Raw genomic sequence first — 16,839 nt, 5'->3', positions numbered from 1 at the left:
AATACCAGCAGATTAGGGGCAGTTTTTCCAGGAAGCCGGGAATTTTTGACCCCAATTGTCAAATTCAATGAAACGCCGCAGCGGCATGTAGTACGGGTTGCCATCGTCGCGCATTGTGTTGTCAGGAGGAGTGATATCAAGAATTACGGTTGCTTCACCTTCGAATATTCCAGTCTCGGGCAAGCATAGAGGCAATTTTGGCAGACTTTGCTGTAGTTTTCCATGTGTTCTGGAGTCCGGCCGACAGGGCCTCTGGAGATATAAATGGCAAGTATTTGAAATTTACCTTTACTAACTCAGCGTCTACGGAGACGGCCTTTGTTGCACGATAAGGCTGTGGGTGGTCCAGATATGTTACACCGTCGTTTATTGCTTTTAGTGTATCCTTGTAGTCAATGTAGCGAGCTTCGATGAGAAGAGGTGCCTCTGGATGTTGGGTGCGAGAAATAACCAATGCGCCATGCACTGGGCCTAATGTGGCGATCAAGCGATACGCTTCTGATTTGGACGGAAGGGCAGTGCCGAAGTCGAAAATGACAGCATCAACATTGAGGGCGCGGGCTAAGATGGTCTCTGCTTGGTGCGAACGGCGTGTTTCCTCAAATACATTGGCGGTGAAAATAGTGTCGCTCTTGTTGCGAACGACGTTGGCCCAAGACCTATGTCCTGTAGATCTGGGTAGACGATGAGTATCCGTCATCGTCAATACGAAGACAAAGGGTGACAGAGGAGTACTGAGTAAGGATCCGCATAGTTCGGTTCGGTTTTGTTCAAGGGAACCGGACCGAACCATACAAAGCAAAAACCGAACCGACTAGAACCAATGAGAACTGTAGAACCGAAGAATCGAACCGAAGAACCGAACCTGTCATGTATATAAAAAAGGCAAAATCAGGTATCTTTGAATGAAAGCTGATATGTGTGTGTTCAAATATCGCGGTATACCTGAATACTGCAGTAAAAAAGTATAGTTTACTACTGTACATTGAACAGCAATCTCAAAATGAATAAGAGAAACATAATGTAAACATTTTTTATACGATGTGGGTCATTGCATAGTTAAAAGATGAAAGCACAGTTTTTACAAAAAAAGTGGAACTCATAGTACTTAGAGCGACTTAGTATTGTACAATATGTTATCGTAATATTGGAGGAATGGAACCACAACCGGCAGTACACACAGCTGCTGTGTCTCTACGCGTGTATAATGTATAGTGGCTCAAAAAAGGCAAAGGGTGAACGGGTAAGATAACTCTGTTATGAGCCCCAGAATGCACAATCTTAAACGGAATGCACAAACTTGATAAAACTAGTTGAGAGGCCATGCTAAATCTAGTAAAGTAGTACGTCATAGAGAAAAATCCATTGTAGGTAGCAAAGTAGAGGGATAAGTAATGATGCGCGTCATGGGCCGCTCTGTTTCAAACCGAAGCTCTATGCCTATAAATTGCTTCAACAGATACATATGCTTACAGGGCGTGTGCCTACGCTGATAATCTTCACAGGTACATGATTCAAGGAGCATGGCATCGCTAACTACTACTTCGTATACCTCAGATGCTTGAGCCTAAAATGATTTCACTGTCCAAATACCTGCCATTGGGCTACTACTTTGTTCACCCTGAGGATTGTGGATCATTGCTGCAAGTACTTCGACGTCAACAGAAGATGCCAGGTGTCGACGGCGCGATAGCCCATTCTCCAATGGTCCCATGCGCCCATTGTTGCTTAATACACGGTCCTGTTCGCTCTTGAAAAATACTGGACTTCATATGTAAGGACAAAAAACAAACGGTCAAGTCTCTTGTTTCGTAAATGCTTAAGGTATACGGTCTTGAGTTGGTTGTGCCAGGACTCGATGAAGTTGTTAGTCATCATATGTCTTTTTGCAGGCTCAATATATGCAGATGCCCAGTATTGGATCTTGTGCTCAGGCAACCAATGAGCCTCAAAGTAGTCTTGGAAACCCTCTTGCACTTCGAACTCTGTCTGAAACGTTTAGATTGAGTGATAGAGCGTATCGACATCGTCTTCATGTAAAATTTCTTTTAGTGCTGTCATCATTCTAGCACGGTAATCTTGAAGCTCTTCTGCTGTGTGCGATGCATCCAAACGAACTTTGCTTTTCAGGTTGCAGTTGCAAGCTTAGATGATATGAAAGGCGTAGTAGTGAATCGTTGCAGCAGGGAGCTCAGATTGGATTACATTGACTTCAGGGATGCTGCAGTCAATGGTTATATGCTCAACATCCATTTGGCATGTCTGGTGAAGAAAGCATAGCCATTGATGGATTGGGCCAGCTGAATAATCGTTCGTAAACATGTATGCAACTAGATATCTGCGTCTGGTATGTGGATCACATGTCACAATGGTGTACATAATGTCAGCAATACGTGCAGTGATCTTGTAGGTGGCATCTATGCGAACTGTCCACGACTACTGAAGCTGGGCGAGTTGGTTCTGTGATAGGAAGCCAAGCGAGTAAGTGTTAACATTGCTTGTATATTCAGCTGTGTTGCTGCAATAAACGATATAACTATCTTGTATAAGACGTTCATCCAGCCATTTTTGTACTGAGATCATATCGTTTGGATAGAACTCGTACAATTGGTCTTTCAACTATAGATATATGTTACCGACTAGGTAGCATTTAGCCAAGAAACCTAAGCCCCGGCCTAGGTTGTACAAAGCTTATTAGGCCGAGCAGTATATAAAGGCTGGCTGGGCTGGGAAAATAAAAAGTAACCTCTTTTCCACTGAATCATGCACTGACCTGGATAAACGTTCCCTGTAGACAAGACCCTAGTCTATAACACTTGGTAGCGGAAGTTTCGATTCATCAATCAACAGTCAACAAGTTATAAGCAAGCTAGCAAGAGCACGTGCAAGGACAAGGCAAGCTGAACGAACAAGAACAACGTCAAGAAATAAAGCAATTCTGGTCAAGCTTTCTATCAACACCAGCAGACCAGCTATTGGAGAAATTTGCATCTCAGAACTAAGAGAAGAGAGTGCAAAACCCACATACTGGAATAGACTCTTCTAGTCAAGCAAGTACCAGTAAATAGATTATTAGCCCTAAGCCGACACAGTCAACGTCGACTAGGAACAGGTATTTCGACGCAAGTGAAGCCATAGAGCAAGAAGTTCTGGACCACGAAGTAGCTCCCAGCAATATGAAAAACCTAAAGGAAGTAGAACAAGTTCCCTCATTGAACACAAGTATTATGAACGAAGCACAAGAAAAACCTATACCCATGGACCGAGGTGCTGAGCCCCACCACATGGGTGACACAGCGGCACTAGCCCTACAAGAAGTACACCAGCTCTGGGACCAGCTCAATACTCAACTCTCATCAGAAATGCATAAGGTCTATGTTACCCAGGACAAGATTCAAGAACAAGTAACGACCTTGTCGTCTACTATGTCGCATGTAGTGAGCAAGTTACAAGAGATCACAGCAAACTAAGAAAGGTGACACAAGTAATGTCAGACAAGGCGCACAGATCCCACGGTCAGGGCACCCGATCTACACAGGCATATGATGATCCTTCTGACTCCGATAAGGACTCATCTTCATCATCTGATGATGATGCCTCGGACCCCAAAATGGAACAGGTGAACAAGTCCTCAGATGAAGACTCCACTAGTGAGGGTGACAGTAAGCAAGGATCCCACTCACACTCACGCAGCCCATACAAGTTCAAGCCACCAGAAGAAAAATACTCAGGTAGCCCCTACAAGATCGAATCCTGGCTATTCAACCTCGAGGAGTATTTTACCAAGGCCAACATCAAGAAGACTATGTGTGTCGCCATCGCAACAAGTCAAATGGTAGATGATGCGACCCTATGGTGGCGTATGTTGAGACAAGCAGACCAGGCCTCTAAAACATTGCATAAATTTTCAAGAAGGCGATTCGTGAACGATTCTTACCATTGAATGTCTATAACACCAATCGCCAACAACTCGAGTCCTGTCGCCAAGTTGGTAGCGTAACCAAGTACAACTCGGCATTCCAAGCTGCATTTGTTGAGTGCACTGATCACCATGCGAAAAGTCCAATATCAAGGGCTTTTGAAAGACCTTGATATTTGTATATAAAGAGGCAAGGTGTGCCCCCAAAGAAGTTGGGGGGTTTTCAGAGAGTGGATGCAGTAGTTATGCATGAAGTTTCTGTTTGTATATGTAAGCTTACTATATTGGTCCAAAAAGCTCCCAGTATATGCAATAGCTGCAAGAACTAGGGGTCGCAATCTGACCCACGGGTCAAAACCGACCCGCGGGTTGAGGACGGGTCAACGGGTCGGGTTGATGCTTTTCTGACCCGCGGGTCAACCCGTCTAACCCTTGACCCGACCCGTTGACCCGTTGTGACCCGTGTATACATATGATATCTATGAGGTACTTGTAATCAAGTAGTCAATCTTCTTGTTGGAAAGGATCATTATATTAGAGATGTAGTTGTCAATATGTCTGCTATAGAACTGTAACATAAAACGTACTTATATTCTTTTTCATTGTGGGATCATATTTTATATTCAAAAGTGTAAGATAAGTAAGCTATAAGCAATATATGTAATAGTAGTAAAGAAGTAGCAAAGTAAAGAAGTAGCAATAGTACAATGAGAATAGACAATAGAGAGTGGCAGTGAGAGACGAGATTTGACAAAAGACGTAGAAGAAATTAAGAAAAGAGAAATGAAGAAGAAGGAAGAAATGAAAAGAAAAGGGAAAAGGATTAGGGGCATTTAAAGGAAGTCGATTTTTAACCACACTTTAACCATTATGCTTTCTTTAATGCATGTGAGCGCAAACGATTTCTTTTGTTATGGCACAAACCCTTTACCTTTAAGAATAATCACACAAAACGTAGATATTGCTAGCACTGCTAGGAATTTGCGTGCCATCATCTTAGAGAGCTGTGTATACATGTAGTTTTGCACTTCCAGTGCTCAAGCTCAGGTTGATTGACACCTCCTTTGTCACCAAATCAAAATCAGTAGTGACCCGTCAACCCGAGTTTTGACCCGTCGGGTTGAACGGGTCGGGTCGGGTCAGTGTTTTCTTGACCCGTGGGTCAACGGGTCAGACCCTTGACCCGACCCGACCCGTCCAATTGCGACCCCTAGCAAGAACAGAACTTCATGTTAGTTACTCAATACTACATCGGATGAAGCACTCCAAGTGTATGCTTTCGTTACAAAGAGAAGTCTTTTATGAATTTTTCTTCACGTACACCAACATGCACCATTCTATGTACCTAAAAAAAAAGTAACGGGTCTCGCACTACCACTGTTCTGCATCCTCATAATCCCCCTACAACCCTTACTTCAAAAGATCATGTGTACTTTTCATACTGCTCTCTTACAAACATATGCAAAGTGCCGAAAAATGCCGCTCTCATATATATAATTTGATGTTATGCCGAAACCAGTTGCATTCAAAAAAAAGGTTGCTACAAGGCATTTTTATATATTAAAACATTCTCAGCGTATTACAAAGCAGTACATGTTTTACGATGCTGATCGAATGCGTTTATTTTTTTTTCATTGTTGTGAATAACCAATGCGATTAAGTAGAGATTTGAAAATTTAGGGACAGTGTAGGAGCAACAACCCCTGAATTATTTAAGACGACCCCATTTATAGGAAGCTTTTTCTTATATAAAAGTGAATTCTTTTGAGGTTAATCTTTTATCTACATTCGCTTTTTTGTTGATGCATAATGGCAAGCAATAGACGTATGGTTGCTTGCTACTGTCGAGACGTGCAGCAGGTCAAACCCACGGGGTTATGAGTTGGTGACAAAACAAGTACGTCAAAACCACGATGAGCGTGATCACGTTGTACTAAGAGGCGAGACACAGCAGGATGGTATTTTATAAGCTACTTTTCCAAGCATCAGTATGGTAATAATGATATTTGACTTCGAATATAGTGGCTAGTATGATCGCTCTCTATGAATCCTTGAGCAATAACATGTCCCGATCATCAGTTGGCAATGGCGTAACCATGGATAGTACTAGTGAATCCAGTGTTTTGCCACCACTAGCAGGCAATTCTAACGCGGACATGGACGATTATGGTGATGATACGATGGATATTGATGATGGCAACCCCCCTTCTCCTATTCATCTTTCATCTCCGGAGTCCTTTTCACTTCCTTACCCTCGTCCTCAAGGTATGATAAGTTGTTGAGTAGAATTGTTGATAGATCGACTAATAACGAATTATCTCTGAATGTAGCTGTCAATGCCAACTGCAGAATACCTCTCGACATTGAGGATAACATATTCGAAAACGGTGGTGATAGCGATAGTGAGACTGTGGTTGGTGCTCATACTCGTGTATTGGATGCGGACGACATTGAGTGGGGGTACAGCAACGAGGAAGACGATATAGTCGATATAACAGGAGGTCGGTTCCCAAAGGACAATTTTATTATATTCACTTGCATAGTAATACTAAATAAGTGTTTCTTAAAAAAAGATATCACTTACCTCAATAATTCAGCATCAGAAAGAATGCTACTTCAGCATTATCGACATCCAGTTGCACTCGTCCTCGTTTTCCTTGTCTTGTTCCAGTTGCATTTTTTTTCTGAGCATATTTCAGGCATAGTTATCGAGTTTTTCTCAGTCCTGCTTGCAGATCTCCTTGGCCTGGATGCCCATATCCCTCGTTCACTTGATACCCTGCGTAGTATAACTGGCTTCTCTGTCTTAACAGACAAAAACAGACAACATCGTCTTATATGTGTCGTGTTCCCGGTGCCACAGTCTCTACCTGAAACGATCCGACTATGAACACTGTTTATGAGGCATTTGTAGGCAAATGTTTGGAGTGATTACCATCATTCTAGGGTTATGACTACCGTCATAATGACCAGCTACCCACATCATCGAAAATCAAAGATTTTTCTGACCACCCCTAATTATATTGATCATTATTTATCATTTAAAATAAAACTTAACAACTAAATATATAAAATAAATAAAAAACAAAACAATTAATAAAGTATTGGACAGCCTGCTATTGCCCCACCGAATGCACCAATGACGACATTCGATACCAAGGATTGTGCGGTACCAGATTGTTCAAAGCATTAAGGAGTCGCCTATCTCCAGTAAAGGAATTTGCGTACCAGCCCTTGGCTGCTAGTGTACAGAGACTTTTCAAACGACCAGGGTTCGAGGCAAAAATTAAACAATGGCGTTCCCGCACAAGATATGAAAACAAATTTTTTGACATCTATGATGGCGATATGTGGCGTGGTATCCTTGATAGAAGTGGTGCCCCATTCGTTTCTTTATATCGTTCGTTGTTGTTGGCGCTTAACGTTGATTGGTTTGGTCCGTTCATCAATTCTATGTACTCGTGCGGTGCCCTATACTTGACTGTCAACAACTTGCCGCGGTCAGAGCGCTTTAAAACAGAGAATGTAATCCTTGTTGGTATCATGCCAGGTCCAAGTGAGCCAAGTACATCCGAATGAATCATCGCCTTCGTCTACTGGTTGATGAATTGTTGGAGTGGTATGATGGAAAAAGGATCAGCACCTACAGCAATCCAACAGAAGGCGCTCTTGTCCGCGTAGCTTTGCTCAACAATGCATGCGATATCCCTGCTGCTCGAAAAACTAGTGGATTTACGTCCCATGCATGCCTCTGTGCTTGCCATAAATGCCTTCGCCAGTTCGCCGTCTTCGAGGGTACATCGAGTATAAACTACTCTGGTTTCGAAGTCGATGATTGGGAGCTGCGCACGAAGGAAGGCAATTTGGGTGATGCCACTCGATGGAAATATGCTGCTACTATGGCTGCTCGGCGACAGATCGAACGTGAAACTGGGACGAGATGGTCAGAGCTTCATCGCCTACGCTACTTTGATCCCGTTCGTTGTACTATTATCGACCCAATGCATAATTTGTTCCTTGGTACCGCTAAACGTATGACAAAACTTTGGATCGAAGATGCGCATCTGACAAATCGAGATCTGAAGGAAATGCAAACGTAAGTTTTAGTAGCAGTTCTTTATTGTGTTTGTTGCTATCGTTGTTAATAGATGGATGTCATGATCTTGTTCTGTGAATGACCGTATACCTAGACTGGCTGATGGCATTGTCCTCCCACCCGACTATGTTTCCTTGAAGCGTAAGATCGAAAGTGGTTTTTCGTTCATGACTGCTGATGATTGGAAGTCATGGTGCCTAGTGTATTCACCTTTTGTGCTGCAGGGACACCTCGAAGATCGTTTGCTTCAGAATTGGCTACTTTTTGTCAACGCATGCCGTTTACTAGTAAAGCCATCGATTACTAAGAGCGAGGTCGATTTGGCACACGCAAATTTGCTGAATTTTTGCACTGGTGTTGAAGACTTGTATGGCGCAGAAGCAGTAACACCAAACATGCACTTACATATGCATCTGGATATGACGATCCTTGATTTCGGCCCCTTGTACGGATTCTGGCTCTTCAGCTTTGAGAGATACAACGGGTATCTGAAAGAGATCGATACAAACCAAAAGGAGTCTTTCGAAGTGACTTTCTTGAAACGGTTTCTGCAAAAGACTGGTGGTCGTGATTTTCTTCGCTGGTTTGAAGGTCGATTCCAAGACCGTCCACATCATTTTGAATATTTAACTCGTTTCCTTGATTATATTCAACCCATCCAGCAAACTTCTGACGTTGACCCACTTCGATTTGACATTCATGGGTTCTACTTATGGTCAACGGGCACAGAAGAAGCGACAGGATCTGAGCCATTGCCCCCAAGCTCTTACCCTCTGAAAACTGGACCGACCGCGACCATGCCTGACACATTGTATGAATATCTGTATGAATTCTACGATCATGTATACGACCAAGCTTTCGACCATTTCCGGTACCCCGTAACTGGCTTGGAAATCGTTAGCAATTATTATCAGAAGATCAAGACAGTTGACATCATGGGTCAGACTTACCGGAGCATGGCAGCACGATCTCAGCGAGGAGCGCATGTACAAGTTCTGTACGAATCAGGGCAACGTAATACTAACCCACAGCCACCGCCAGTTGCATGGCCATGTGAAATACAGTATTTCTTTCGGCATGTGTTGACCATAGATAGCGTGCCAACAGAGCATGTATTTGCATTTGTACGATGGTATGCTTCGCGCGACGATGATGTTCCTCCTCCCTCCTTCACGGATGAGTACTTGGAAACAACATAGAGTAGTCGATTTCGAGCCGAGAGTAGCGATTGCATCGTGCCTATTCACCGTTTGAACACACAAGTTGCAGTCGTTAAATATGATAGCCTAGACAATGATAATGACGGAACAACAGTAGTCATTCCCTTGCCTAGAAAAATGTTAGCATAAGGGCAAACCCTTTACTTTCCGCATGAATGTCCCATCTCTACATTTATACTTTCATCTTTCCTCCTCAACAAACAAAACCGTTCACTGCCTTAAAAAATTCGTTCTTGCCTTTACATGTCCATTCAACTGTCGAAACAGCTATGTAAGTGCCTACATTCTTGCTGAGCTCGTCAGCGAAACGATTAACAGCACATTATGTTGTATAAAGAAAGTGTTCATTTGTACAAAGAGATGGTTCTGTATAGTATCTAGGAACGCGTGTATATACAAGGCCAACCATACCAAATGCTGGTTCCAACAATGAGGCTTTTTTGTGGATGTGCGGCAGCTTGTATGTGTACTGAATACCCTTCCTTCGAGTGTATTGAGAATAGAGCGTCGAATGAAGGAGATGCTGTTCAGTGTAAAGATTAACAGAAAAAACCAGGAAAGAGAAGAAAAGGAACAAAGAAAGGACGCGTGTTCGTTTTGTATGTCACCCCAAAATATGGCGAAGACTTTTTCTTCTGACCCCCAATATCAACTGCATTCTGAGTCCCCCTCCCCTAAACAATCCTCTTACAAAACAGTACACACATAACTACTTTTGCCCTCCCCATACCCACACGGAAACCGTGCAACCGATTTATTTTTCTAATGGTGAGCCCAAGCTGGCAGCGTAGACACCACTTCAGGTGCCAAATCCACCGCTCTACTAACCCTTGTTCTACCAACAAGTGCCGCTCGTTGATTCCGGAGACCAGCACTAGTAGCCACAATCTCGTCTAATTTTGCAAAAAACTCGTTTGCCTACAGATGTCATCAGCTCCATGACATAACCTTTTAACACTCATGCAAGCGTCTTACCCTATCGGTACGCCATTCAGGCACCAGCACCAACAACTGCTTCCCATTGATGCTGCCTTCCGTGTCTGTCTCTTCATCAGACTGGCACTTGTGCTGGAGCAACCGAGAACCATCTGGGTAGAGCTCACCGAATTGAGCAGAATGGTTCTCATGGGCTCATAATCACCGTTGCAATTTCTTATATATATTAAACATTACCTTTATTACCAACAAATAGCCAAATTCTCACCAATTAATCTATATGACCTTACCGTATTGCGTCGCTGATAACGTCGCCGAACCACTTTCAGTTCTTCTGCAGCGGAAGGCGGTCGTCGCGACTTCGTACGCTCGTTATCAAAGAACGTATACACCATGTCCAACAAACGACGCTTGTTGACGTTGATATGGCTCAAGCTGTTTACATACCTGACAATCAGATCACGAGCAGCGCGATTATGTGGATCTGTGAACACAGTCGAGAAACAGAAACCACAATCACCCAGGGTACGATTGTAGTCGCGGATAGCCTCCTATCAAACACATCATAGTCATCAATGTACTGCTATTCCATTGCTCGCCGTTGTATAATTGTTTTCTTACGGAAATAGTTGGCAAACGGCCTGGCGTGCTCGCTGTTTGGACCACACCGGGTTCTTGCTGCCCATGCTCAGGACGCGCTTCGGACAGGCGCGAAACTGTATCACCTATCGACGTCAACCGTTCGCGCAGCAACCTGTTTTCCGTCTCCACCCTTTGCAGCCGTTTTTCCATCAATGCACGCTCGTAAGCAGTAGCATTGTCCTACTGGATGGCCACACGACGGGATTCGGCTTCGCGCTCTCTTTGCGCGTTGATTTCACGTATAGTAGGCATCTATAGGATAACTTAGTACATGTAACGACAATGTATTGCCAGCAACTCTCTATGCTTACTTTGGTTGTTAGCACTAAGCAGTTCGATATGAAGAAAGGGATCTGATTCAGGAAAGTATATTTTTGAGAGCGTCTTTTATAATGACTTTATGTTTTGTCACTCAATTAGTTTATATTTGCTGCAGATGAATACCGTTATTATTGTTTGCAGTCGGACCAATGTGGATCGGATTGGGGTTGGTCACGATGTAGTGCACTGTGTATTCATTCTTACCTTTTTTAAGGGCGTATTGGATGACTGCTCATCGACTATAGGTGCTACTATACATGCTCTTAGGAATGTAATAAATTCAAGCGACAAATTGCCAGCAGCAAATGTAAATGGATGGCGTGGTTTACGATAAAGGTTCGTAAAAGTTATGGTACGATAATAAAGTAGCACAATATGGATTGTGTTGGGGGAGTAATCAACGATCTCACTTGATGCTCTTCCTTGCATACTTGGACTTCTTCTGTGCATTGTTTCTTACACTTCCTTTTCTTATGCACGGCCTGTTACTTTTCACTATGATCATGGCTATTGCACAGGCCACCACTTTCTTCAACGATTCAATACCCAGTGCTATGGGAACGCCAAATGGATACAACTTTGTCATGCTCAAGGTGTAAGGTGGTAGGTAAGATTGGAATACAGAAAGATGGATAAAGTGTTGGTCGGTGGAATCGACGCGCTACTTGCATAATCTGTGGCAAATGTTTGGATCGGATTTTGTGAGTGTGCATGTGATGAGTACTTTTCAAAAGTTCTTTTTTTTGGCTCACTGGATTCCTCTTCTCTTTCCTCTTCCTCCTCCTTCTTCTTCTTCCTCTCACTACGTAACAGATACAACAGCCAGTTTTTAATTATATCAATTTTTATTTGCAGTCTTGTTTGAAGGTGATCCTCTTGGCTCTTATTCTTTCCTTTTTACTTTTTCTACGGTTTATCTTGCTTATACTAATGCACGCCTTCATTATACCATTTCATACAACACAGTTCGTACTTTATACCTTTTGAAGCTGCTGTCGCTGCCAGATGTTATATATAGCTAGAAGAGCGTAAGTTTCCCTTTTTTCATTTTATCTACTGTATACCATTTATCTATAACCCTGACTAACTACAATCTACCACCCATCTCATCATGCCACATGTACACTACGAACTTATTCATGCCTTGCTAAGGCTTCCTAACGTGATGAAATGGAGTGCTACTATTACGGCTGACTCATATGGATAATAAGGAGCAAGGCCTTATAGGTATATGTATCTTTGTTAGTACTCTTTTCCTATGACATATGACGAGCTTCGTTGTCTCTGCACCATTGGTATATATCAAACTGCTCCTTTCGCGGCCAGTCTTTAACTCCTTCATCCTATGAATTATGCATTCTGGATTCTTCACTAATAATCTTCATTGTGTCTTTTAGGTATGTCATCTCCAAAATCGTCTATGAACATCTCCTTCTGCGCTGCTTTTGCTTTCACTTATAATTTGACTCAACATGCATTTTTCCGTAGTAGGACTGCCATCCTTTGCACTATCTCTTTTCGATTACAGCCTTCCTTTTAAAATCATTACATAACATAGACTTACATTTGATGACGTTCTTTTAATGTTCTATAAAGCATAATCTAGTATTGATTATTTATACCAAATATAATAAAAACGGTTGTGGACACCCATAATAATATATATATTACACATGACCATGAATATAAAAACCAATAGCATGCTTTGTCTGTTTACTATATGTATGATAAAAAGAATGAAAATATCCAATGCGTAATCCTTCTTTTTACGAACGTACTACAGAAGGCACCTGGTCCAAATGCAATGTATAGTAAGACCGTTATAGACATCTACATGTATGATGTAATCAAATTATGTACTTGGGAGACTACATGCACAAAAAAATATCAAGGTGTTTGAAAACACCTTTATATTTTATAGAAAAGCTGTATATCAATGTAATATCAAGCTCTTTTCTACCCCTTAATATTCCCCAATAAGCCTAGTGGATGTAAGTAAGAGGATTCATCAATAACAAGAATATAATTATTTAAATGGGAGATGATAGAGAATCTATCATCCTATTTGGGATTCTGCCAGTTTCGAAATTTAAAAGTTTTCTATGGAGATTTCCAACTAGCTACTTTCTCTAGAGAAAGTAATACAAAGAGTCGTGTCGCAGGTTGGAGCAACTTGTGACCTAATTTATTTGTATGAAAATGAACAATTTGTTTATTATCTACTAGTTTTGTATACAAAACAAATTATATATCTACTAGATGATTTTCAATCATCAAAATATTTATTTATATGTTTTCTTTTTCTTTTAAAAATATAAATAATAATTAAATTTATTACTCCTAGAAAATATAAAATCTAATTTCATTGATTTTATTAATTTTCGTTATATTTCTAACTTCTAGGAATATAAAAATATATATTCCACTTTATTTTTTGTATTCCATTATCTCTATTAAATTACATATAATATAATAATTTTTAACTTTTGATTATTCTTCTTAAGTGGAAGCACTCAGCCATTATGTCAATAATCTCTAGAGCCAAACCAAGAAGTATGTTGAACTCGAGGAACCCAAAACTCTTCGCAAGGCAATGAAGCTTGCTAAGAACTATAACAATGCCAGTTTCAACACCCAAGGTAGCCAACACCACATGTCATACAAGAATAGCTCACCTGGTAAGAAGTTCAAGAAGCACTTTGGCTCCCGCCACTTTAAGGACCGCTCTCGAACATTAAAAAATGACCCCATGGATGTGGACCAGACTGAACGGACTCCCACTAAGCTTACCTGGGAGCAAGCTTGTAAGGAAGGTCGTTGCCAATACTGTGGCTCCAAGGAACATATCAAGAAAGAGTGCCATCTTCGCTCCATGTTCCACCTAAAAAACTAAATTTGTCAGTATGTAACACGCAGATATAAACCCTGGCAAGGATCCTGACAAGCATCCTAGCAACTATATTAGGCTCGAGGACAATTCGGCACAAGGCACAAATAGCGAATAGAGTAGTGATCATCGCCATCAAACAATACGAATTACTGGACATTGTCAATCTTATCCCTGTTGTTTTTTGCTTGATTCTGGTGCCACCCACAATTTTGTCTCCTTATACTTCATCAATAAGCATGGCCTTTAAGATTTGCTTAAACCAGATACTGGGTCGATCACATTTGGCAATGCATCTCAGGCAACATCTACCTACTTTGCAGACCTGAAGATCACCCTAGGCCCAAGTTCTTCACGGACCATCTGGGCTTATACAGGCATCAAGAGCTCTAAGCACGACCTTATCTTAAGCAAGCCATGGCACTTCGATGAAGAACCCTAGATTGTTTGGTGATCACATAAGGTTGTTATGGCGGGGGAGGAGATCCTAGCTTAAGGACATATTGGACCCCAGAAGTACAATTTATCTCGCACCGACAATTTAACTGCTTATGCCGACGGAACGAACTCGTACTATACGCACTTATACTGACAGATTGCAAGGATGAAGCATGAAGGAATGGATACAAGGAAGGCAGCTCAAGGAGCTGAAATGTAGGGATCTGCACGGTTCGGTTCGGTTCGGTTCTTGAAGGGATCCGAACCGAACTGTCTAAAGCAAGAACCGAACCGACTAGAACCGACGAGAACCGTAGAACCGAAGAAGCGAACCGAAGAAGCGAACCCATCATGTATATAAAAAAGGCAAGATTCGGTATTTTTAAATGAAAGCTGATGTGTGTGTTCAAATGTCGCGGTATACTTGAATACTGCAGTAAAAAAGAAAAGTTTATTATTGTACATTGAACAGCGATCTCAAAATGAATAAGAGAAACAGAATGTAAACATTCTTATACGATGTGTGTCATTGCATGGTTAAAAGACTGAAGCACAGTTTTTATAAAAAAAAGTGGAGCTTATAGTACTTACTTAGAGCGACTTAGTATTACTAGTACAATATGTTATCGTAACATTGGAGGAATTAAACCACAACCGGCAGTACATACAGCTGCTGTGTCTCTACGTGTGTATAGTGTATAGTGTCTCATAAAAGGCAAAGGGTGAATGGGTAAGATAATTCTGTTATGAGCCCCAGAATGCGCAATCTCAAACAGAATGCACAAACTTGATAAAACTGATCGAGAAGCCATGATAAATCTAGTAAAGTAGTACATCACGGAGAAAAATGCATTGTGGGTAGCAAAGTAGAGGAACAAGTAATAATGCGCGTCATGGGCGGAGAAAGCAAGCTGCCATCAGAAGAAGTGTTTTTTCTCTTCTCTTCTTTACTATTTTTCCCTCCCTTCTGCTTTTGCAGGTTTTGTTAAGTTTTTCAATAAAGTATAGCTTGCAAATACACTACTTTGTGGTCTTTTCGGAATAACACTGTTTGTAACTTCCATTATAGCCTACTTTATACTAATTACCAAAATCGCTGATTGCAATCTTCTGCCTCTCGGTTCTTCGGTTCTACTTATACAGAACCGGTTCGGTTCTGGTTCGGTTCTTGACAGGAACCGAACCGTATTTTCTCGGTTTCGGTTCGGTTCGGTTCCAGTTCCACGGTTCTGATACGGATCCCTACTGAAATGCATAGCTCCAATGCTCTACTCAAGCTAGTTGACTCATATGCTGATGTGTTCCCTGCGGAATTGCCCTCAGGACTACCACCACAAAGACATGTCGATCATACTATTCCAATGGAACCTGATGCTAAGATCCCAGCACAGAAGCTTTACCGGCTCTCTAGTCACGAATTGGGTGAACTCAAGAAGCGACTTGACGAGTTAATCGCCAAAGGATGGATCGAGCCAAGCAAGTCACCCTATAGGATTTTGCATTCGATACCGCTGTCGGCCTTCTATTTCTTCGTACTTGAAGGATATTTTTTGGTGTTTAGGAGGAGTATTCTTTGGTATATAGGTTGCAGGTTTTTCGCATGGGGGTGGGTGGTTTTTACTTTGTGGGACAATTTTTAGTTTGTAGGACAACGGCTTTTGTAAATAGGCGAAAAGTTTTTTGGAGTCGGTTCCGCTTACGGGCTGGCTATTTTTCGTATCTACGCGACAGCTTGTTCATAACTGGGTTACCACAACTTCGCAAGTGGGAATATCTTTTTTCGTAGTGGGCAAGAAGATGCTCGTTACTGAGCAACTATATTTTGCGTTCTCGGGTGTGCAAATGCTCGTTTATGGAAGTGCCTATCTTTCGCATGCGGCAAGCAGTAGTTCGCATTGGAGCTATCTAAGTATTCGCACTAAAAAAACAAAGTTCGTACAGGAGAAATAGCATTGTTCGCATTCGGCATCTCGCATTCGTAAGTGAGAGGCAATATTTCGCAACTGAGTTAAGTGATAATACGTCGTCGCCGTTTCACGCCCACGACGAGTGTATTCAAAGACGCAATATCATTGTGCAACATGTTTCTCAGACAAGTCGCGTTAAAATGCTTGTACAAGGATATTACGAATCTTCCTCTCTTCTCCTCTTTTTCTAAAAATAATGCTATTTAACAAACGTACTCTATCCCGCTCCTCTTCAACTTCTTCTATGGATGTTGACATTCATCAGCAAAAGCGTGCTCGAACTGTCAACCGCACAGGCTCGGAAATAGCAGCTGCTAGTAGTCTTTTGGGTATGTTTGCTGGTGGCCCCGTTGCAGCTCTTACGCGTTCTGCAAGTCAATTGTCTTTGCAAGACAATCCAAGTGACGAAAGTA

General features: G+C 41.9%; 2 protein-coding genes across 2 annotated transcripts; both read right to left on the bottom strand.

Annotated features, from left to right (window-relative positions):
* Positions 1-1,062: 1,062 nt before the first annotated feature.
* On the bottom strand, positions 1,063-1,412 carry BDB00DRAFT_861739 (uncharacterized protein). Its single transcript, XM_053126045.1, has one exon. The coding sequence runs from the start codon at positions 1,350-1,352 to the stop codon at positions 1,137-1,139; it is 216 nt and encodes a 71-aa protein (XP_052972558.1). The 5' UTR covers positions 1,353-1,412; the 3' UTR covers positions 1,063-1,136.
* A 13,356-nt stretch (positions 1,413-14,768) lies between these two features.
* BDB00DRAFT_861695 (uncharacterized protein) lies at positions 14,769-15,394 on the bottom strand. The gene is made up of 2 exons (XM_053126044.1): positions 15,033-15,394; positions 14,769-15,000 (listed from the first exon to the last, which is right to left on the bottom strand). The coding sequence occupies exon 1, from the start codon at positions 15,293-15,295 to the stop codon at positions 15,083-15,085; it is 213 nt and encodes a 70-aa protein (XP_052972557.1). The 5' UTR covers positions 15,296-15,394; the 3' UTR covers positions 14,769-15,000; positions 15,033-15,082.
* Between the last annotated feature and the right edge of the window lie 1,445 nt (positions 15,395-16,839).

This window comes from Zychaea mexicana (genome assembly GCF_025766255.1).
Source record: "Zychaea mexicana strain RSA 1403 chromosome Unknown BDB00scaffold_201, whole genome shotgun sequence".
Classification (NCBI taxonomy): Eukaryota; Fungi; Mucoromycota; class Mucoromycetes; order Mucorales; family Lichtheimiaceae; genus Zychaea; species Zychaea mexicana.
Note: the sequence above shows the minus strand (reverse complement) of the source record. Positions and strands in the feature narration are given on the sequence as shown.